The sequence below is a fragment of the Jaculus jaculus genome, chromosome 2 (genome assembly GCF_020740685.1).
Source record: "Jaculus jaculus isolate mJacJac1 chromosome 2, mJacJac1.mat.Y.cur, whole genome shotgun sequence".
Classification (NCBI taxonomy): domain Eukaryota; kingdom Metazoa; phylum Chordata; class Mammalia; order Rodentia; family Dipodidae; genus Jaculus; species Jaculus jaculus.
The window spans coordinates 13,622,103-13,645,795 of record NC_059103.1 but is presented as its reverse complement, the minus strand read 5'-3'; the positions used below and the strand labels follow the sequence as shown (position 1 = coordinate 13,645,795).

The following is a 23,693-nucleotide window of genomic DNA, read 5'->3' as shown; positions in this document are numbered from 1 at the left end:
ATGCCTTCGTGTGAGTGTGTGTATATGTATGTTCATGTGCTTACGTGCAGGGGTGTGTATGACCCCCTACATATATGTAGGTGCATCTAGTGATGTGCGTATGTTTGCTTTTTTTAAAAAATATTTATTTATTTATTTGAGAGAGTGAATGGGCGCGCCAGGGGCTCCAGCCACGCAAACGAACTCCAGATGTGTGCGCCACCTTGTGCATCTGGCTTACATGGGCCCTGGGGAGTCGAACCAATGTTCTTTGGCTTTGCAGGCAAGCACCTTAACCACTAAGCCATCTCTCCAGCCCATATGTGTGCTTTTATGTCTACACTTGTACACGCATGCTGGGGTGGGTATGTGTATATCTGCATGTGTGTGCATAGTTTATGAGTATGTGTATTGTTTATGTGTGCATGTGAATGTCATGTTTATGAGTATATATGCATGTGTATTGTACACACACACATATGTGTATATGTGTGTGTGTGTTCATATGCATATGTGGTTTTTTTGTTGTTTTGTTTTTCGAGGTCGGGTTTCACTTGTAGCCTCAGGGTGGCCTCGAACTCACGGCAATCCTATTTCTGCCTCCCAAGTGCTGGGATTAAAGGCATGCACCATCACACCTGATTTTTTTTTTTTTTCAAGGTAGGGCCTCACTCTAGCCCAGGCTGACCTGGAATTCACTATGTAGTCTCAGGGTGGCCTTGAACTCATTACAATCCTTCTACAGTGCTGGGATTAAAGGCATCCACCATCACTCCTAGCAATATATATTTTTTTAATTTTCATTTATTCATTTAAGAGAGAGAGACAGAGAGAATTGTGCACCAGGGCCTCTAGCCGCTGCAAACAAACTCCAGATGTATGCGCCACCTTGTGCATCTGGCTTATGTGGGTCCTGGGGAGTCAAACCTGGGGGGTGGACCTTTGGTTTTGCAGGCAAAGCGCCTAACCTTCAAGCCATCCTCCAGCCCCGGACACAGGGTTTTTTGTTTGTTTGTTCAAGGTAGGGTCTCAGTCTAGCCCAAGCTGACCTGGAACTCACTCTGTGTCCCAGGCTGGCCTTGAGCTCACAACAATCCTCCTACCTCTGCCTCCCAAGTGCTGGGATTAAAGGCGTGCGCCATCATGTCTAGCTCTGTACACGGTTTGATGTGTCCATGCAGTGCCTGTTTATGTACACATATGATGGGTGTGGGGATGTGGCGTGCATACCCATGTGGACTTGTGCCCATGCGTGTGCATGCATATTGGGTTTATATGTACACATGGTGTTGATGCGTGCGTGCCATGCATGTGCACTTGTGTACATGTAGTCTTTAAGTGTACATGTATTGCATTCACGTGTATATGTCACGTGCTTGATGCCCTTCTGCGTCCCATAAAGAGGCATCAGGATGGAAGAGATGGCTTAGCGGATAAGGTGCTTGCCTGCGAACCCTAAGGACTCATGTTCGACTCTTTCAGGTCCCAGATGCACAAAGTGACACAAGTGTGCAAGCTCACACATGTGAACAAGGGGGCACAAACGGCTGGAGTTCAATTACAGCACCTGGAGGTCTATCCTCTTATAAGAAAAAAAAAAAAAAAAGCCAGGTGTGGTGGTGCACACCTTTAATTCCAGCACTTGGGAGGCACAGGTGGGTGGATCGCTGCCATGAGTTGGAGGTTCCCCTGGAACTACACAGAGAATTTGAGGTCAGCCTGGGCTAGAGCGAGGGAAAAAAAAAAAAGAAAAAAGAAAAAAAAGAGAGTCTGGAGGAGATGGTGAGGGTTGATGGCGGCACCTGGTGGTCATTTATAGGTATTACATGTAGGACTTGGAGGGTTTCCCTGGAGACACCTTGTCACCCACCATCCAGCCTCGCTTCTTTTTCTCCTCCCCCTCCTTTTCTTTTCTTTCCTTTCCTCTTCCTCTTTCTCACTCTTCTTCCTTCTCCATTCTTCTCATTCTACTCGTCCCTCCTCTTCCTATTTTTTTTTTTTTCACTCTGGCCCAGGCTGACCTGGAATTCACTATGTAGTCTCAGGGTGGCCTTGAACTCACGGCGATCCTCCTACCTCTGCCTCCCAAGTGCTGGGATTAAAGGCGTGTGCCACAACACCTGATATTTATTTTTGATGTTTTTATTTTTACTTACTTGTAAGGAGGGGTGGAAGAGAGGAGAAGGGAGATAAAAAATGGGTACTCTTGCCAGTGTAAATGAACTCCAGATGCATGTGCCACTTTGTGCATCTGGCTTTATGTGAGTGCTTGGGAATCGAACTCAGGCCATCAGGTTCTGCAAACAAGCACCTTGAGCCACTGGGCGGTCTCTCCAGTCTCATCCTCCTTTTACACACGCGCCCCCTTGTGCATCTGACTTACATGGGTCCTGTGGAATCGAACCTGGATCCTCTGGCTTTGCAGGCAAGCACCTTAACCAGTAAGCCATCTCTCCAGCCCTCATCCTCCTCCTTTTAGACAAGGTCTTATGGAGTCCATGCCGATCTTCAACTCTGTGAATGACTCTGAACTTCTGATCCTTCTGTTTCCACCAAATGGTGGGATTACGGCTGTGCCACCATGATGGGCACCTGGCTTCTCCACTCTTAAATCTGCTCACACTTACACAGCCGAGAAGCCATCCAGCGCACAAAGGGGCACATGCATCCGGAGTTCATTTGCAGTGGCTGGGGGGCTCTGACATGCCCATTCTCTTTCTCTCTATCTGCCTCTCTCTCTAATAAATAAATGAAAATATTTTTTTTAAAAAAGAAGCCATCCAGGAGGGCAGTGTCATAAGCACACTCTGTGTGGTTTTTTTATTTGTTTGTTTGTTTTGTTTTCTGAGGTAGGGTTTCACTCTAGCCCAGGCTGACCTAGAACTTGCTCTATAGCCCCAGGCTGGCCCATGAACTCACAGCGATCCTCTTACCTCTGGCCCCTGAGTGTGGGATTAAAGGCGTGCGCCACCACGCCTGGCAGCGCACCCTGACTCTTACACACTCCACTTACTGCAGTCCAGCGGCTTGTCCTCCACCACGCAATCCTGACGCTCCGAGGTGCATGTACCCGGCTTCCCAGAGTGAGACCCAAGATGGGCATGGTGACTAGCACCCATAATCCCCGCACTCAGGAGGCAGAAGCAGAAAGATCACAAGTTTGAGACCAGCCTGGGCAACACAGTGAGGCCCCCTTCCCATCCCCCCCCCAAAAACACCCCAAAACCATGCCAACAGAGATTGTTCAGTCTACTGACTTTACTAAGTGCCCTGCAAACTTGAGGAGCTGAGCTCAATCCCCAGAACCCATGTAACACTGGGCATGGTGGTGCCCATGTCTCGGCACTGGGGACGCAGAGACAGGAAGGGGCTCGCTGGCCAGTCAGTCCAGTCTAATCGGTGAGCTTCTAGGTTCCAGGAGAGACCCTGTCTCAAATAGAGGTGGATCGTGTTCCTGACGATGGCACCCAAAGTCATCTGCTAGTTTCCACATGCACACCATGTACACCCACAAACACTCATGTTCACACACACACACACACACCTGCAAAAAAAATGAAAGAGGGCTGGAGAGATGGCTTAGCGGTTAAGCGCTTGCCTATGAAGCCTAAGGACCCCGGTTCGAGGCTCGGTTCCCCAGGTCCCACGTTAGCCAGATGCACAAGGGGGCGCACGCGTCTGGAGTTCGTTTGCAGAGGCTGGAAGCCCTGGCGCGCTCATTCTCTCTTTCTCCCTCTATCTGTCTTTCTCTCTGTGTCTGTCGCTCTCAGATAAATAAGTAAATAAAAAAAAAATGAAAGAAAAACAACCCAAAATAAACGAAATAGAGTCCACTGTATTATTAGAAACAGAAGGCTTGTGGCCTCTTCAGGCCACTGCTGATAACTTCTGGATTGTAGCTCCCCCCACCCCAAGATAGGGTCCCAGGCTGACCTGGAATTCACTATGTGGTCTCAGGGTGGCCTTGAATTCATAGCTATCCTCCCACCTCTGCCTCCCAAGTTAAAGCGTGGGATTAAAGCATGTGCCATCACGCCCGGCCTTGTTTGTTTCTGAGGTAGGGTGTCACTCTAGCCCAGGCTGACCTAGAATTCAATCTGCAGTCTCAGGCTGGCTTTGAATACACATGCTCTACCTCTGCCTCCCGAGTGCTGGGATTAAAGGAGTGTGCCACCAAGCCTGGCTTGTGGGTTTTTTGTTTGTTTGTTTTTTGCTTTTCGAGGTAGCCCAAGCTGACTTGGAATTCACGATGTAGTCTCAGGGTGGCCATGAACTCACGGTGATCCATCTCTGCCTCCCAAGTGCTAGGATTAAAGGTGTGTGCCACAATGCCTGGCTTCCAGCCCATTTTTGAAAAGTGTTTATTTGTGTGTGTGCAAAGGCATACATGCATAGAAGTCAGAGGGCAACTATGACCTTCTGTGCTCTACCTTGAGACAGGGTCTTTTGCAGCTGAGACACGCAGCCCCCAGCCCCTCACTGGGAATTCTAGGCAGGAGCTCTACCACTGAGCCACACCCCCAGTCCCTCACTGGGGGACTCTAGGCAGGAGCTCTACCACTGAGCCACACCCCCAGTCCCTCACTGGGGATTCTAGGCAGGAGCTCTACCACTGAGCTGCACCCCAGCCCCTCACTGGGGAGTCTAGGCAGGAGCTCTACCACTGAGCCACGCCCCAGCCCCTCACTGGGGGACTCTAGGCAGGAGCTCTACCACTGAGCCACACCCCCAGTCCCTCACTGGGAATTCTAGGCAGGAGCTCTACCACTGAGCCACACCCCCAGCCCCTCACTGGGAATTCTAGGCAGGAGCTCTACCACTGAGCCACGCCCCAGCCCCTCACTGGGGAGTCTAGGCAGGAGCTCTACCACTGAGCCACGCCCCCAGCCCCTCACTGGGGGATTCTAGGCAGCTCTACTACTGAGCTATATATAGTCTTACTAACTCACTAAACTTGTGAATGCTCTTATCCAGCTCATTGATGTGGGTGGGCAAATATCCCACTTTGCAGGTCCAGGTGACTTTCACCCCCCCCCCACAATTCATTCAAGCGCAAAGCCAGGTTTCCTGGGAGTCTGTCCCGTTAATGATTTTCCCTGCCTGTTCCTGTTGAGGTTCCTCACTGAGGACAAGGCATTCCATTCCCTGTGCCCCCAGCCCCGTGGAAGCCCTCCCATGAGCCCCTAACGCGTGGGTAGGAGATAGTTGGCATCAACAAACCAAGTTAAGACCTGGAGTGCACCCCTGAGCTAGGGGTCGAAGTTGTGTTTGGGGGAGCTGAAAAGGGTACCCCAGAGAGAGAAGCAGCTGACTGCAGGGCTCCTGCACCTGTCACAAGCTTTATTGTCCATATGAGGGACTAGCCACACTTCCACAATTCCATCGAGAGGGAGGGAGAGAGGGTAGGGGCTTGGAAAAGGGACGTCACTGAGCCACACCTTGGCAGCCACACCGGGCAGGCCGAGAGGCCTACGAATGCCAACGCTCTTGTAGGGGAATGGCTTCTTGCACACACACCTGCCACAGGCAAGGCCACCCTCCCCGAGCCTCGGGGCTAGGGGTGCTCAGGCCCTCCTGGTTCCTTGTGGGGCCTTTGGCTGTTAAGATTTGACAAGTACCTCCTGTCTGTGCGTGGCACGAGGTTGCCCGACTTTGCTGGAACAAGAGCAGTATTCATCTCTGGGTTAGACTGCTAAAGCATCGATTCTAGGCTGTTAATAAATAAAAACCACGTTGCGAGGACTACCTAATACCAACAGGGAGTTGGCAGGAGGCCCCCAATGGGCTAACTCCCTCCCTCCGGATTGGTAAGAGCACGAGCGCCCCCTACTGGCCGCTCATCGTGCTTGCAGAGAGGCCACACGGGAGGGTTCCAGGACTTGTATAAAGCAATCCAGCTCCAGGGGGGCTCGAGGCCACCCTCTCTGGTCACAGGCGGAGCTGGGAGCTAGGAGCTGCGAGTGGCTTCGTGGGGGCAGGGCCCTCTGGGCTTGCAACAAACACAGAGAGCCAGTTTGATTCTCCCCCTTCTCCTCACCCCTCCCAGAAACAGCTCGTGTTTGCTGAAAACATTGGCTGCAGTCTCTAAGTCAGGACTGGCTCAAGGTCGTGGTGGGACGGAGAGAGAGAGGCTTTGTGAGCTCCACTAATACTGCAGCGTTGTCTGCCGAGGCTGGCTGCACCTCAGCTGGGAGGTGTGTAAGCATGGTAGCCTGGTGTCGGGGAAGAGGGACCCTGTCCCCTGAGTCCTTGGGCCTGGCCCCTCCCTGGTCAGAGAGGCCCCTGGGACCTTGTACTACTGTGCAAAGGAAAGTTGGCATGTGGGGTGAGACGCCCCCAGGACTGCCTTCACTTGGATTATACCGCAGATGAGCTTCCACAGGGCTCTTGAAAACCAACCGCACCTGTCCTTGGACAGTGTGCCCACAAGAGAGGCTGAGCCCTGCTCTGCCCCTCAGAGGCCTGTGGGGGTCCTGAGGACTTCAGAAGGACAAGGGGGAAGGGAAGTGCCCAGGACACCCAGACAGACCTCAGGCAGGGCAGCCGTTGGAGGAAGAAAGGCCCAACGGGATCACCTCAACCTCCACAAATCAATTCCAGAAGGTTCTGGGACTGCCCAAGAGAGAGTCCTTGGGCCAAGCCTTGCTGTACCGCTTTCTGTGGGAGCCTCCTGGTCCGGCAGGGCGTTTGGGTGAAGATTGTCCACGGCGTGAGGACATTATGGTTACAAACACAGTCTTGTCTCCAAAGGGACACTCCTGGCTTGCTGCCGGGGCAGCGTGGCAGGGCTCTGGTGTGAACTGGCCACTCAATGGTGTCCCTCAGGGTCAGTGTTTGTCCTAGGAGAGAACAAGAGTTTGAGCAGCAAGGTTTGTGTGTGTGTTTACATAATGCATGTGCAGGTGCATGTGAACAAGCACATGTGTGTGTGTGTGTGTGTGTATGTCTGGAGGGCACAGGAGAACTTGGATGTCTTCCTCCATTGTTTTCCCATAGGTTTCCTCCAAACAGAGTCTCTCGTTGAACCTGGAATCCGTGGTTTTCGGTCAGACTGGCTGATCAGCGAGTCCCAGTGATTCTGTCTCTGCTTCCTACGGGACTGTGGTTACAGGCATGCATGCGTGGCTGCATCTACTCGTTTCCATGGGTGAGGGAGAATGGAACTCAGGGTGAAGCCGACTGTCTCGGGCGCTCATGCTTGCATGACAAGGACTCTTTCCCACTGAGCCATCTCTCCAGTCCTTTCACTTTTTTTTTTTTTTAATTATCTACCTATTTATTTGCAAGCACAGAAAGATCGAAGAGAGACACCGACTGAGTGTGCCAGGGCCTCCAGCCACAGCAAATGAACTTCAGACACATACGCCACTTTGCGCATCTGGCTTTACATGGGTACTGGAGAATCAAACCTAGGTCGTTAGGTTTTGCAGGCAAGTGCCTTAACTGCTGAGCCATCTCTCCAGACCCCTCACGTTGCTTTTAGAGATGGTCCGACTGAACCTGGAGCTCACTGACCCAGTTAGACTAACTAGCCAGAAAGTTCCAGGGATCCTCCTCTGTCTTGGTGTCTCCAGCACCCGCCCCCGCCCCATGGCCTGCCCTATCTCCAGCCCGGGGTGCCTGTCCTGCCCTCAAATATCTGGACAAGGACTGGCTTCCTTGCCTTTGTCCCCAAGCCTGGTCCTCAGCTGAATGTGTCACAGGTAGAAAGACAGAAGGCACGCTGACTCTCTCTCTGTGCTCCAGCGACAACTACCTGGATCACACTGCAAGCCGTGGGCACAGCTGTTCCCAGACCAGGGGCTGGGCAGCAGGGGTAACACAATGGTGGATGCCCGGGACTGAGGACAGGGAGGAGGCGATCATGCTAGACACTTCCTCCAAGAAACCATGGGCTGGGGGCATGGCTCAGTGGTAGAGCTCCCGCCTAGAATTCCCCAATAAGGGGCGGGGGGGGCGTGGCTCAATGGTATGATGCTTGCATGCTTAGCAAGTATTAAGTTGCTCGGTTCCAATGTATTACCACGGGGGAAGGTGGGTGGGGAGACAGGAAAGCAATACCATGGCTAGAGTCCTTCCTAAGCAACCTTGCCAGTAGGGGACTCAGAAAACACACACACACACACACACACACTCCTTGTCCTTTTGTCTTTCAGTGACTTCTCGAGCTTCCTCAGAGGCCTGCAGTTCTTACCTCCTGTTTGTGGGCTTTATCCGGCTGGTGGATACTGTTGGCAGAACCGGAACTACCGATGGTCTGTGAGGGATGGGGGTGCGGGAAGGGGAGGAGCCCCTAAGAAGGTGGCCAGGGTGCAGTTCCGCATCTCCCCACTAGATGGCGACGTCTTCCCAACGGCACCAGCCAAGCTCCGAATTCCCAACGCCTTACAAGAGGGGTGCTGCCTCGTTCTGCACCCCCGAGTTCCCAGGTCACGGTTTCCTTTTCCTCCTCCTCCACGTGGGGGCTCCCCATGGCGCTTACCTGGGCCCGGTCCGAGCATCCCCTTAGGGCCTCCACGAGTCTCTCCACCTGCTGAGCCTGGTCCAGGGCGTCCCGTAGCGCGTCTTCGGTGCTGGCCAGCTGATGCTGCAGCCGGAGCAGCTCCGGGGCAGAGGCCGGGTCGATGAGGGAGTGCCGCCGCTGCTCCGACAGCGACGTCTCCTTATCCTGGGGACAAGGGGGCGGGTGAGAGGGACATGCACACACCGGAACACGCGTGGGTGGCCCCACCTCACCTCTGGGTCAAACCTGGAGATTCCCCTGGTGTCCCTTAAGCTTCCCTCCCCGCTAAGGCACCTACCTGGCCTTGCCTTCCCAACATGGCCTCATTTCCACCCTCTTCATTTTTTTAAAAATTATTTAAAGTTTTAAAAAATTTGTTTATTTTTACTTGAGAGAGAGAGAATGGGCGTGCCAGGGCCTCCAGCCACTGCAAATGAACTCCAGATGCATACATCCCCTTGTGCATCTGGCTTACGTGGGTCCTGGGGAATGGAACCTGGGTCCTTTGGCTTTGCAGGCAGACGCCTTAACCGCCAAGCCATCTCTCCAACCCTTATTTATTTTTGAGGCTTCACTCTAGCCCAGGCTGACCTGGAATTCAATAGTCTCAGGGTGGTCTCGAACTCACAGTGATCCTCCTACCTCTGCCTCCCGAGTGCTGGGATTCAAGGCGTACACCACCACACCCAACTCAGTCTTCATTTTCAAGTCCCCGAATTGAGAACACCTCCCCTCTCATCCAGGCACCCTGAGACGCACCTGCTGGGCTGGCCTCCTTGCTTCCACCCCAGGCTGGGGCTCAAGCCCTCCATCCAAACCTTCCCATCACCCCACATCCTCCTACCTTCACGTGGCTTCTAGCCCCCTCCCGCCCCCCAACAAGTTAGAGTGCTGAGAAGTTAACTAGACCAGTCTGGGCTCCAGGGTTATGGCTGTGAACCCAACACCTCACTTCTCCAGAATAAAATTTCTGGGGAGGAGAGATGGCACAGCAGTTTAAGACACTGGCTTGCTAAGCCAGAGGACCCAGGTTTGATTCCCCAGTACCCACATAAAGCCAGATGCACAAGGTGGCGCAAGGGGTTCATTTACAATGCCTAGAGGCCCTGGAGCGCCCATTCTTTCTCTCTTTCTATTTGCCTCTTTCTCTCTCTCTCTTAAATAAATAATACTTTTTTTCGAGGTAGGGTCTCACTCTGGTCCAGGCTGACCTGGAATTAACTATGTAGTCTCAGGGTGGCCTTGAACTTACAGTGATCTATTTTATTTATTTATTCTATTTTATTTATTTATTTTTGTTTATTTTTATTATTTACTTGAGAGAGGAGAGAGAGAGAAAGAATGGGCACGCCAGGGCCTCCAGCCACTGCAAACGAACTCCAGACGCGTGCGCCACCTTGTGCACCTGGCTAACGTGGGACCTGGGGAACCGAGCCTCGAACCAGGATCCTTGGGCTTCACAGGCAAGTGCTTAACTGCAAGGCCATCTCTCCCAGCCCTATTTTATTTTTCTTTAAAGATTTATTTTATTTACTTGTTTGACAGAGAGAGAGAGAGAGAGATACAGAAATAAGCAGGTAGAGAAAGAGAGAGGGAGAGAATGGGCACGCCAGGGCCTGTAGCCACCGCAAACGAACTGCAGACGCGAGCGCCCCCTGGTGCTGTGATTACAGGTGGTCATCACGGTGCCTAGTTGATGAGGCTCTGGGGATCGGACCCAGGAATTCATGCATGCTAGATGTGGTAGTTTGAATGGATGTCCCCGCCCCCCCAACAACAGATTGAGGATTTATTAAAGCTTGTAACTTGGCTGCAGGCGGTGTCACTGTGGGCAGATCCTAAGGCCCAGTCCTAAGGTGTGTTTGGGATGAATCTGGAATTCTATCATCTAAGGTGTGCAGAGTGCTTGAGCTCTGCCTGGGCTTCCTGGAGTGGGCTGGCTTGCGGTTCTGGCCGTGGTATTTCTCTCCCCGTGGACCTGTGAAAGGGGGCCAGCTTCTTCCTCCGTTAGGGAACTTCCCCTGGATATGTAAGCTTCAAATAGTCTGCTCCTCCTATAAATTATGCCTGGTTTGGAAGTTCATCCCAGCAACGTGTAGCTGGCAACCACACTAGGCAAGCACTTTACTGACTGAGCCACATCGTTGGTCCCCTAAGAGTTCTTGATGGTCACTCCCTCCTCTCCAGCCTGTGGACACCCCCAAGGCTGAGCCCCATTTTTCTCCCCCACAGGGTAGAGGACAGGAGGCCTAATGGTCCCAGGTCCCACCTCACCCAAACGTTGCGGCTGGCCATGGAGGAAGACGGTGGAGACATATGGCTTTGTCTTGTGCTACCAATGTGACCACCTGTCTCCATCCCACCCGTGCAGACCTAGCTGAAGGCCAGGTTCCCATTTCCAGTAGAGAAGGAACCTCCCTCGGCATCTGGAAACCTGGGGCTGGAGGAGGCTTGAACGTCCTCTTCGTGAGAACCGGGGGTCTGCACAGAGAGCTCACTACTGAGTTGGCCTTTCTGGCTTCCAGACAGGCAAGACTGGTTTGGTTTTTCGAGGTAGGGTCTCGCTCTAGCCCAGGCTGACCTGGAATTCACTCTGTCGTCTCAGGGTGGCCTCGAACTCACCGCGATCCTCCTCCCTCTGCCTCCCGAGTGATGGGATTAAAGGTGTGCACCATCAATGCTGGCACGATTTTCAATCCCCACTGGGACGGGGTGAACTTCCCACTCTTGTCTCCCACCTACCAGCCCCGTCAGCTTTTCACGCAGGCCCCGGATGTCCTCCTTGAGTTTCTGCTCTTTCATCCGCCATTCGGCCTTGTGCACCTCGCGGCTCAGGTCCCTCTCAGGCCCTGGGGAGTGGCGATTGGCCTCTAACAGCAGCACCCGTAGCTCGTTCAGACTCCTGGGGGACAAGGTCACAGGGCAGCAGTCATATGAACCCTCCTGGCCCCCACCACGTCGTGCAACTTGCCTGGACACCATCCACCACCAGGGGGCGCCGTCCACACAACTTCAGTGCCCCCAGGGACCAGGTGGGAGGGTGGGGACTTGAAGCTTCAGTCACAACCAAAGCAGGCAAGATTAGGACACAGGACCACCAAAAGGACGTGGCTGCTTCTGGAATGTTCTTTTTATTTTATTTACTTTACTTTCTTACTTGGTGTTTTCAAGGTAGTGTCTCCCTCTAGCCCAAGCCGACCTGGAATTCACTATGTAGTTTCAGGGTGGCTTCGAACTCACAGTGACTCTCCTACCTCTGCCTCCCAAATGCTGGGATTAAAGGCATGCACCACCGTGCCCGGCTATTTTATTATTATTATCTCTAATTTATTTGAAAGATAGGCAGACAGAAAGAAAAAGAATGGACACACCAGGGTTTCTAGTCACTGCCAGACTCATGAGCTAACTTATGCCTCTGGTTTTATGTGGGTATTGGAGTTGGTTTGCAGTGCCTGGAGGTCCTGGTGTGCCCACAGGCTATCTGCCTCTCAAATAAATAAATAATAAATAGAAGAGTGTGGGCTAGAGAGATGGCTTAGCGGTTAAGGCACTTGCCTGCAAAGCCAAAGGAACTACGTTCGATTTCCTAGGACCCAAATTAAGCCAGATACACAAGGGGGGGTGCATGCATCTGGAGTCTGTTAGCAATGGCTGGAGGCCCTGGCATACCCATTCTTTCCCTTCCTTTCTCTTTCTCTCTCTCAAATAAATAAAAAAATAATAATAACTTTCTTTTTTTTCAAGGTAGGTTGTCACTCTAGCTCATGTTGACCTGGAATTCACTATGTAGTCTCAGGGTGGCCCCAAACTCACGGCGATCCTCCTACCTCCTAAGTGCTGGGATTAAAGGTGTGTGCCACCACACCCAGCTCCAAAAAATAACATATTTTTTAAAAAAGGATGTGAGGGCTCCTGTATGCCAAGCCCACGACGCACTCACCGTTCCTTCCTCAGCAGTTCTTGGCTGATGTGGACCAGCTGGCCTGAGGCATCATGGGTCTTCCGTGACACAGTCTCCAGCCCCACCTCCAGACGTCTCTTCTCCTTCAGAAGGGAGTCCACCTTCTTCTCTCCCAACTTACACTTGTTCTCCAGGACTGAGGGGAGCCATGGGGGAGGGAGAGGGTGGGTTAGAACACGAATGAAACTCCACCCAGGGGCCCCACCTTAATCAGGATGCCCAAGGGGATGACAGTAGCATCACCCTAGGGAGGCTGGCAGTGCCAACTGCGCCACCTATCATCCCAGAACTGGAGAGGCTGAGGCAGGAGGAGCACTGATATTTCTAGGCCAGCAAGAGCTACATAGTGAGACCCTGTATTAAACAGAGAGAGGACCATGGGGCTGGGGGGACAGCTCAGTGGGTAAAGTGCTTGCCTTGAAAGCAAGAGAACCTGAGTTCAATCCCCACAAGACACATAAAAACAAAACAAAACAAGCAAAAGAAGCCCCATAGTGGCGTACGACTTTAATCCCAGCACTTGGGAGGCAGAGGCAGAGGAACATGATGGGTTCGAGGCCAGCCTAGGACTACAGAGTACCTGGTTGGCCTGGGCTAGAGTGAGACTTTACCTCAACAAAACAAAACCAAACCAAAAACAAGGGCAGGACAGATGGGTTATCAGTTAAGGTACTTGCCTACAAAGCCTAAAGACCCAAGTTTGACATTTCAGTTCCCATGTAAGCCAGATGCACTAGGTGGCGCATGCCATCTGGAACTTGTTTGCAGTGGCTAGAGGCCCTGGGAAGCCCATTCTCTCTCTGTATATGCCTCTCTGTGTCTCTCAGTCTCTGTCTTTCTCAAATAAATAAATCACCACCAGCCACCTCAGTGTGGTGGTGCATACTTGTAATCCCAGCACTGGGGAGGCAGAGATAGGAGGATCCTAGCTCACTCTCCAGTTAGTCTAGCCTAATTAGTGACCTCCAAGCCAATGAAAGACCCTTTCACAAAAAGAGGTGGATGGACTAGAGAGATGGCTTAGCAGTTAAGACACTTGCCTGCAAAGCCACAGGACCCAGGTTTGATTCCCCAAGACCCACGTGAGCCAGATGCACAAGGTGGCACATGGGTCTGGAGTTTGTTTGCAGAGGCTAGAGGCCCTGGCAAGCCCATTCTTCCAATCTGTGTCTGTCTCTCTCAAATAAAAAAAATAAAAATAATTAAAAAAAAACCCACCTGAGCCAGGAGTGGTGGCACATGCCTTTAATCCCAGTGCTTGGGTGGCAGAGGTAGATGGATTGCCATGAGTTCGAGGCCACCCTGAGACTACATAGTGAATTCCAGGTCAGTCTGAGCTACAGTGAGATCCTACCTTGGAAAACCAAAAAAAAAAACAAAAAAAAAAAAACCTGAGTCTTCAAAGCCACAGGGAAAACCCAAGGTGGGTGGGATGTGAACTAGAGACTAATTCTGGGGAGAACTCAGGGCCTCAGCCCCATTGCTGACTGCACCCATCGCTGTAGCCCAGGTACATGCCCCAGACACATGGACTGGCTTGTGTCACTAAAGTCACACCCGCCACTGCCCCACTGTCCCATCTACTGCACAGGAGAGAAACTTACCACTTACTTGGGCCCTGAGCGTCTCGGTCTGGGACGCCAAGGCTGCCACCTCTTTGTCCCTCTTGTTGAGCTTGTCCTGCAGGCCTGGGAGAGAAGGGAGAGATGCCAGTGACAGTTCCCGGACCAGTGGGGCGGCATGGCAAGGGCCTGTGCCCGGGGAGGTCATAGGTCCTGGTGGGGCAGGGAGGACCCACCACTGGAGCCAATGCCCTTTCAAGCTACTTAATCTTGGTAACTCTTCTGCTAAACAGCCCTTGATTGGGCACCATTTACACAAAGGCTACCCCTTTTGTGGCATCTGCAGAATGGGAACCTTTTGAGTTGGGCTTTATTTATTTTACTTTAGTTACTTATTTTTGTTTTGTTTTCATTTATTTTTATTTATTTACTTGGGAAAGACACAGAGGGAGAATGGGCTCACCAGGGTCTCCAGTCACTGCAGATGACCTCCAGGTGCACGCACCATCATGTGCATCCAGCTTACGTGGGACCTGGGGAATTGAGCCTGGGTCCTTAGGTTTCTCAGGTATGTACTTTAACCGCTAAACCATCTCTCCAGCCCCCATTTTGTTTTATTTATTATGATTATTGTTTTGATTTTTTGAGGTAGGGTCTCACTCTGGCCTAGGCTGACCTGGAATTCACTATGTAGTCTCAGGGTGGCCTCAAATTCGGCGATCCTCCTACCTCAGCCTCCCGAGTGCTGAGATTAAAGGCATGCGCCAGGCTGGAGGAATGGCTTAGTGGTTAAGGCATTTGCCAGCAAAGCCAAAGGACCCAGGTTCAATTCTCCAGAACCCACGTTAGCCAGATGCGCAAGGGGGCACACGCATCTGGAGTTTGTTTGCAGTGGCTGGAGACCCTGGCATGTCTATTCTCTCGCTCCCTTTCTCTATATAATAAATAAATAAAAATAAAATATTTTTTAAAACGCATGTGACACCACACCCAGCTACTTTACTTTTTTATTTTTATTTTTTTCAAGGTAGGGTCTCACTCTAGTCCAGGCTGACCTGGAATTCACTATGTAGTCTCAAGGTGGCTTCGAACTCACAGCGATCCTCCTACCTCTGCTTACTGAGTGCTAGTATTGAAGATGTGAACCACCGTGCCCAGCTATTTTACTTTATTTCTGCTGAATTTCTGGTGCTTCAATCACCACTTACTTATTTACTTGATAGTGCATCCCTCTAGCCCAGGCTGACCTGAAATTCACTATGGGTGGCCTCGAACTCACAGCTATTGTCCTACTTCTGCCTCCTGAGTGTTGGGATTAAAGGCATGCGCCACCACGCCTGGCTTCTTCTGATCTTTTAATTTATTTGGTTGCTATTTGCATGTAAAACTTTATCTGTAGGGCTGGAGAGATGACTTAGCGGTTAAGCGCTTGCCTGTGAAGCCTAAGGATCCCCGTTCAAGGCTCAGTTCCCCAGGTCCCACATTAGCCAGATGCACAAGGGAGCGCACGTGTCTGGAGTTCGTTTGCAGTGGCTGGAGGCCCTGGCGCGCCCATTCTCTCTCTCTCCCTCTATCTGTCTTTCTCTCTCTCTGTCTGTTGCTCTCAAATAAATTAATAAAAATAAACAAAAAATTTAAACAAACAAACAAAAGACAGGTCTTTAAAAAAAACTTTTTCTGTAGGGTTTCTTTGAAGTCTTTGCTGTCTCTACATTTGCCTTTCTCATAGACAGGGGGCGCTGTCCCATGATTCGCACGACAGCATCACCTGGGCCAGGCTTCCTTCCAGCCAGCTGTGCAGACCACTGCACTCTCTTTCCCACCGCTTGACTTTTTGTCTTAAAGTGCCTTTTACTTTTGACAGTTCATTCTTCACAATGCTTTTTTTTTTTTTTTAAGGTAGGGTCTGGCAGCAATTCACTATGTAGTCTCAGGTGGCCTCAAAATCATGACAATTCTCCTATCTCTGCCTCCCAAGAGCTAAGATTAAAGGTGTCAGCCACCATGGCCAGCTGCAATAGTATTTTTTTTTTAACTTTTTTTTTTTTTTTTTTTTTTTGAGGTAGGGTCCCACTCTGAGCCAGGCTGACCTGGAACTCACTATGTCGTCTCAGGATGGCCTCAAACTCATAGCGTTCCTTCTACCTCTGCCTCCTAAGTGCTGGGATTAATGACATGTGGCACCACGCCCTGCTTAAATTATTTTTTTAAAGAATTTTATTTTTATTTAGTTGAGGGAGAGAGGCAGAGTGAGACAAAGAGAGAGAGAATGAGTGCACCGCTGCAAACAAATTCCAGATGCATGTGCATCTGGCTTATGTGGGTTCTGGGGAGTCAAACCTAGGTCCTTAGGCTTCCTAGGCAAGTGCCTTAACCGCTAAGCCATCTCTCCAGCCCTACAATGCTACTATTATTATTGTTTGTTTGTTTGTTTGTTTTTTAAGGTAGGGTCTCACTCTAGTCTAGGCTGACCTGGAATTCACTATGTAGTCTCAGGGTGGCCTCAAACTCACAGCGATCCTCCTACCTTGCCTCCCAAATGCTGGGATTAAAGGTGTGCATGACACACTGCAAGCCTTAAATTTGGCCACCCACGCCAAATGAGCCAACGGGTGCAACAGTGGCATGTCTGTCATGGTGAAAACCAGCCATCCTCTAATTGGACTGGAGGTCCACTCCATGGGAGGGAATACATCCCTGATACTAAAATCAGGGGTAGTCATGAGCCCTAGAGGTATAATGTCTGCTGGTGTCTGGATAAATATATACTATAATATATATAAGTATATACTATGCTCACCAAATAGCCCAGTAATGTTTTTAATGCTCATACCCTTATGTTAATGCCACTCTCACTTTTGGTTAGAGAAGCTCCTCTTTTCAGATGTAAGTGACCTTGGGATGACTCAGAAGGCACCATGGTGCTGAGAAGTGACAGAGGAGTGCTCATCACTGAAATATTTCTATCACACTTTCCAAGGCTCAGAGTTCATTGCGGAAGAGGTGGCAGAAAGAATGTAAGAGCCAAAGAAAGGATGTCTTACAACGTGCTCCTCCCAACACAAAATGGCCTGAATATCCATGACCTCACAGTGCCTGACACTACCTACACAAGACCATCATAATAGGAGGAAAAGATCTTGACATCAAAATAAAAGAGAGACTGAGAGGGGGAGGGGATATGATGAAGGGGGGCGGGAGGGAATTACCATGGGATATTGTTTACAATTATGGAAGTTGTCAATAAAAATAAATAAACATTTTCAACGAATACTTTAAAAAAAAAAAAAGGTGTGCGTCACAATGCCCAGCTCTCCTACAATGCTATTTTTAAAAAAATTTTTTATTTATTTGTTTATTTGAGAGCGACAGACACAGAGAGAAAGACAGATAGAGGGAGAGAGAGAGAATGGGCGTGCCAGGGCTTCCAGCCTCTGCAAACGAACTCCAGACGTGTGTGCCCCCTTGTGCATCTGGCTAACGTGGGACCTGGGGAACCGAGCCTCGAACCGGGGTCCTTAGGCTTCACAGGCAAGCGTTTAACCGCTAAGCCATCTCTCCAGCCCTACAATGCTATTTTTAAAAAATACTTTACTTAGAGCTGAGTCTGTTGGTGCACGCCTTTAATCCCAGCAATCCAGATGCAGAGGTAGGAGGACTGCCACTGAGTTCTAGGCCACCCTGAGACTAGATGGTGAATTCCAGATCATCCTGAGCTAGGGCGAGACTAACCCCCCCCCCAAAAAAAAATTATTTATTTGAGAGAGGGAGAGACAGAGGAAGAGGCAGATAAAGAAAGAGAATGGGCTGTGCCAGGGCCTCCAGACACTGTGAAGGAGCCTCAGACACATGTGCCATCTTGTGCATCTGGCTTATGTGGATACTGGGGAATTGAACCTGGGTCCTTAGGCTTCACAGGCATGCACCTTAACGGATGAGCCACGTCTCCAGCCCTTACAATGCAATTTAGTTATTTATTAAATAAAAAGGCCTAAAATAACTAACTATTTATGCTTATACGCGTAGGTTAGAGCTGCTCTGAGTTGGTCAGAAAAGCTTCTTTTTTGCAGTGGGTGGTGGTTCATGCACACACACGTAATTGGTCAAAACACTGAGTATACGGGACTAGTGTGTGCTCAGACCTACGCACGGGGTTGTCCGCATGGCCCCTCACCAGCCCCAGGGCTCAGGACACATGGAAGAAGTGGTGGTGGCATGAGAAGCAGAGGCCAAGGATGAGTGCCGGGGACGCCGTCTTCCGAACACAGCGTGCCCACTAGCTAACCGCGCGCCCACAGCAGCCGTGGCTGCGAGCATGGACCCGCACAGAGATGGCCCAGTCACCGTTCTGTCCCGGATAGGGGAGGGGCTCACGCGACCTCCTCCACTTGCCCCAGAGGAGTTATTGGTTGCTGGGGGAAATGGAAGGATTTTCTTCACCGGTGGACCCACTGGGAAGTTGTCCACTCCAGGAAACAACCCCCACCCATGCTCATACAAGCAACCCTAGTTAAACTCAGTGGGACACACACACACACACACACACACACACACACACACAGACACACACGGCATGAAAGTAGAAAGACCAGCTGAGAAGGAATTTAGCAGGTGTGGAGTAAGGGGGGTAAAGAAGCTGGGCGTGGTGGTGCACGCCTTTCATCCCAGCCCTCGGGAGGCAGAGGTAGGAAGATCGCAGTGAGTTCGAGGCCACCCTGGGACTACACAGTGAGTTCCAGGTCAGCCTGGACCACAGCGAGACCCTACCTCAAAAAAACAAACAAAAAATTTAAAAAAGGGTAATAAAGAGTGGAAATGATAAAACTTATTATATATATGTATAAAATCGCCAAAAGTAAAATAAAAATTAGATCCCACCCAACACAGGGGCCACTCACCCTCTATGGTCTCCTTCATCCGGATTGTTTCCTCAGAAATATCACTGGAGTCGATCACCTAAAAGGACAGCCCTGTAAGGGAATATCCCTGTGCTCCTGAGAAAGGGAGGGTCAGGGATGCAGGGGTCTGGTGTGCCAGCAGGGGGTGCAGGATCTTTGCTAGAAGTAGCCCCCCCCACCACTCCCTGAGGATGCCTGGGCAGCTCCAGCAGGATGCCTTGATCTACTCTGTGTGCGGGGGTGGAAGGGGTGCTGCGCGGTACTGAAGATGAAACCCAGGAACCAGCTAGACAAACACTGCCACTGAGCCACGCCCCCAGCCCCTCACTGGGGGATTCTAGGCAGGAGCTCTACCACTGAGCCACGCCCCCAGCCCCTCACTGGGAGATTCTAGGCAGGAGCTCTACCCCTGAGCCACGCCCCCAGCCCCTCACTGGGGGATTCTAGACAGGAGCTCTACTGCTGAGGCACATCCTCATCCTTTTTGTAAAAATTTCGAGACAAGGTTTCACCAAGTTGTACAGGTTATCCTTGAACATGCATTTTTTTTCCTGCTAAAGTCTCCCAAGTAATGCAATACTTCATGCCTGGGCCAATGTGAGAAGGGTTTGGAGAGGCTAGAAAGATGCCTATAATCCCAAGGGTAGGTCTGTTCAGTTGAGCACCCAGCAGGACCACACTGGTCTGCTCAGACCACACTGGTCCCTACTATCACTGTGGCTTGTCACCCTGCTGACGAAGGAAGGAAGTTGGCAGCCCCTTCTCTGAGGCCCCTTGGGTATCCTCCCCTTGAGGTAAAACCAAACAAAACAAAAAAAGGGGGGGCTGGAGAGATGACTTAGCAGTTAATGTGCTTGCCTGCAAAGCCAAATGACCCAGGTTTGGTTTCACAGGACCCACGTAAGCCAGATGCGGAAGGTGGGGCACACATCTGGAGTTCATCTGCAGTGGCTGGAAGTGCTGGCGTGCCCAGTGTCTCTCTTACCTGCCTTTCCTTCTCTCTCTCGCTCTCAAATAAATAAATACATAAAACTTCCCCTTACCAGGCACACAGCAGTACACGCCCACCCAGACCCTCCCCATCTGGGGTCACGTGATGACGAGTGGTGCCTACGTGGCCATGCTGGGCAGAACACAAGGATTCAACCGCCTGGAGTCTGTTCTCGGCAACCAGAAGCTTCTCGCGGAGTAGCTCAGCCTCCTGCCTGCTCTGGGCCTCGGCCCGCTGTAAGAGCTCATAGTCCAGCATCTTCTTCTCAGCCAGTGAGATCTGCTCCTTGAGGAACTCGATGGCCTGAGCCTGTCCGCGGTACTCGACGTCGAGTCCCCCCAGCTCCTGCACGCGCAGCTGGGCGTCGCGGCACTGGTCCTGGGCTTCCTGCAGCTCCAGCCGGTGCTGGCTGGCCTGCGCCTCCAGCTGGGCCCGCCAGTGCTGCTGCAGGCCGGCCAGTTCGTCCTGGGTCTCCTGCAGCTTCTGCCGCAGGCCCTCCTTCTCCTTCCCGTGCATGGCCGTCTCCAGGTCGTGCTTGGCTTGCAGGTTGCCCAGCTCCAGCTGGTGCTCCATCTTGATGCCTTCCAGGAGTGCCTTAAGCTCCCCGATCTCCTTCTGCTGGGCCCCAGGGCCCGAGTTCAGCGTGGCCTTGAGGTCCTCCAGGGACTTCTGGTGGTCAGAAGCCAAAGAGTCCAGTTTCGACTTCCAGTTGTCCATCAGCCCCATGTTCTCGCTGGTGGCCTGCTGGACCTTGGCTTTGAGGTCGGCCACCTCCTGCGCGTACCTGTCGTTGGCGGCGCGGAGCTTGTCCACCTCGGCCTGGTAGGCCTTCAGGGCCGCCTCGTACTTCTCCCGGAGCAGGCTGCTGTCGCGCTCGTGCTCCCTGCTGGCCGACAGAAGACGCTCTCGGAGCCGCAGGGTCTCGGCGGCCTCGGGGTGGTCGGGGGGCGGGGGGCCCGAGTGCAGCAGGCACTGCTGAAGTTCTTCGATCTCGCCGCGTTTCAGGGTGAGCTCCTCTTCCAGCTGCAGGACCCGTGACTTCTCGGCCACCGTGGACAGCTAGCGGGAAGTGGGGGGGAGACAGGGGTCAGTGGCTAAGCCAGAGGAGGGCAGGACACACCAGCCCCAATGGGGGAAGGTCAGGTGGAGATGGGAGGGTGCCCACCCTTGGCTGGGTGCCCTTGGGACAAATCAGTGGGTGGGAAAAACCTATGGGGAGTTATGGCTTTCCAGAACCTTTTATCTTTTTTTTTGGTTTTTCCAAATTCACTATGCAGTCCCAGGGTGGCCTCAAACTCATGCCAATTCTCTCACCTCTGCCTCCCAAATGCTGGGATTAAGGGCGTGCGCCACCATGCCCAGCTTTTGTTTTTTTCTCTTTTGAAACGGTCTCACTATGTAGCCTAGGCTGGCCTCAAGTCGGCAGTCCTCCTGCCTCAGCCTCCCAACTGCTGTGATTACAGGCGTATGCCACTGCTCCCAGATCAATAAATATTTTCTGATTTGAAATCTGGTTGCATCATAGATCAAGGTGTCTGTTTGGAGGGGCTTGAACCCATCCATCAAGAGATGGCGAAAGGCTGGGGAAATTGCTCAGTGGTTAAACGCACTTGCTTGCAAAGCCCAAAGGCCCTGGTTCAAGTCCCCAGTACCCACATAAAGCCAGACACACAAAATGGCATGTGTCTGGATGTACATGACCACCAGGCAATGGCCAGTTGTGTGTAAGTGAACTTGTGTTTCTCCAGACACGGCATGTGTACACACCCACTTGTGATTAAATGGCCACTGTTTCTCCCAACACCCCTACCGTCTACAGAGCCTTTTCCTGTCAATGCTGCCTGGCCGGTCTCCTCACCAGCAGAGCTGCGCTGTCTACCAGGGCCAGTGGGACTCTGAACTATCCTCCCAAAGTGGGTTAGTTTCCTAGGGTCTCCCTGACCTACTGCGTTCCTAAAGTCAGACTGCAAGCGGATACCCTTCCATTCCCCAGGGAAACAACCTCACCACTTCCTGAACCCCAGGCTTTCCGTGCCCGGTCCTCACTGGCACCTTAAGCACCCCCTGGGCTAGAGAACCCTGGATCTGCACTCCTGTCTTCCCAGCCTCGCCAGCTTCAAGAGCGTGGAGAGGATGCCCTTTTCAGTTCACGTGAGGGGAGAACACTCCAACTGTGAATTCGCCAGTTTTGTTGGGCCAATGCACAAGGGAGGGCGGAGTCTCACAGGGCCACCTCGGCTCATGGGGCCATGAGCTGGGGAACACTCCTGGCAGCCAGGAGCCCTGTCCCATTCAGTACCACATGGCTACAGAGCCCAGCATGCCTCTAACTCTATTACTGTATTGTGATTATTATTACCGTGTGTATGAACACACACATGCTGCAGCGTGCATAGAGAGGTCAGGGGACAACCTTGGGGTGCTGGTCTCCCTTCTATCTTGTTTTGAGACAGGGTCTATTTTATCTTTTTTTTTTTTTTTTTTTTTCTTTTCTGCTGGGAAGGCCAGACTAGCTGGCTCCTGAGCATCAGAGTTCTCCTGACTTGCCTCCCATTGCTGCAGGCACACTGGGATTGCAGATGAACACACCTCCACACGGCTGGTTTTATATGTGGGTAACGGGGATCTGCACTCTGGTCAGAAGGCTTGCAGGGCAAGCATCCTTAACCAGTGGGTCTTCTGTCCAGAGTGTTATTATACCCCCCCCACCCCCAAGGTAGTGTCTCACACTAGCCCAGGCTGACCTGGAGTTCACTGTTTTCTCAGGCTGGCCTTGAACTCACAGCATCATCCTATCTCTGCCTCCCGAGTGCTGGGATTAAAGACGTGCGCCACCACGCCCGGCTCTGGCTTCTGTCTACCTTTTTTTGAGGCAGGCTCTTTCTGTGGCCTAGACAATTAGGCTTAAACTGTTTGGTGGGTGAGTCCCGGGGGTCCTCCTGTCTCCACCTCCCCAGCACTGGGATTACAAGCATGACTCACAATGCCTGGCTTTTTTTTTTTCCTTTGGTACGTTGGGTCTGGGGATCAAACTTAGGTCTTCATGCTTGCAAGGTAGGCTCTTTGCTGACTGAGCTATCTCCTCAGCTCTAAAGCTTGACTTTTGTGAGAGAAAAATTAAAAAATAAAATAAAGAGCAGTGATTATAGCAGCCAAAGACAGAATCAATAATAAGAGAAAAGCCAATGGGGGGGAGGGTGTTGTCCAGAGGCCAAGGCGCTGGCGGTGGCGGCAGGCGCGTTACCCTGTTATCGGCTAATTCTCTGAGCAGCCGCTCGGCCTGCGCCTTCTCCCGTAACAGGCTCTGCTCCAGCTCCCCGATGCGCGCATGCTCCAGCTGAGTCTGGGTCTGCTCCACCCATCAGGGGGCGACAGAGTGAGGGGACAAGGGGAAGAGGGTGCAGGGAATAGGAAGCAGGCAGGAGAAAGACAGAGAGGGAGAGAGAGAAAAAGAGAGAGAGAGAGGAGTCGTCATCTTCCGTGAACAAGACAGTGAGAACTGATTGATGAGCTGGAATCACTTGGGGGGCGGGCAGGGGGGACAAAGAGGGGCCAAGGAGTGGGGTGCAGGGGGCTCTGGATGCCCACCACCCCTCAACCTGGCCTGATGGATTGGGTGTTAAGAAAACATTTCTTCACCAGCCCCTGGCGGTAGAGGCAGCAATGGACACCCCAATTCCTCCTGTCACCCCCCCAACCCAAGCCCAGCCCCTCTGGGAGCCTACAAGTTGCACATCTTGTTGTTATTGTTGGTTGAGGTTATTACCATTGGCATTTTGATACAGGGCTCTGGCTATAC

The 23,693-nt window shown here is 51.8% G+C and overlaps 1 protein-coding gene across 2 annotated transcripts in view; it reads right to left on the bottom strand.

The window, feature by feature from the left end:
* Nucleotides 1-5,299: 5,299 nt before the first annotated feature.
* Clip2 (CAP-Gly domain containing linker protein 2) overlaps nucleotides 5,300-23,693 on the bottom strand; it is a 90,272-nt gene continuing 71,878 nt past the window's right edge. The window contains exons 9-17 of one of the 2 annotated variants that reach the window (XM_045143408.1): nucleotides 23,139-23,243; nucleotides 20,018-20,953; nucleotides 18,904-18,961; nucleotides 14,048-14,131; nucleotides 12,423-12,579; nucleotides 11,225-11,384; nucleotides 8,462-8,647; nucleotides 8,174-8,236; nucleotides 5,300-6,818 (exon numbers count right to left, since the gene is read on the bottom strand). In XM_045143408.1, the coding sequence (XP_044999343.1) occupies nucleotides 6,807-6,818; nucleotides 8,174-8,236; nucleotides 8,462-8,647; nucleotides 11,225-11,384; nucleotides 12,423-12,579; nucleotides 14,048-14,131; nucleotides 18,904-18,961; nucleotides 20,018-20,953; nucleotides 23,139-23,243 (1,761 nt within the window). In that variant the 3' untranslated portion in view covers nucleotides 5,300-6,806. The remainder of the gene's footprint in view (nucleotides 6,819-8,173; nucleotides 8,237-8,461; nucleotides 8,648-11,224; nucleotides 11,385-12,422; nucleotides 12,580-14,047; nucleotides 14,132-18,903; nucleotides 18,962-20,017; nucleotides 20,954-23,138; nucleotides 23,244-23,693) is intronic. The other variant, XM_045143409.1, reaches the window with a different exon arrangement.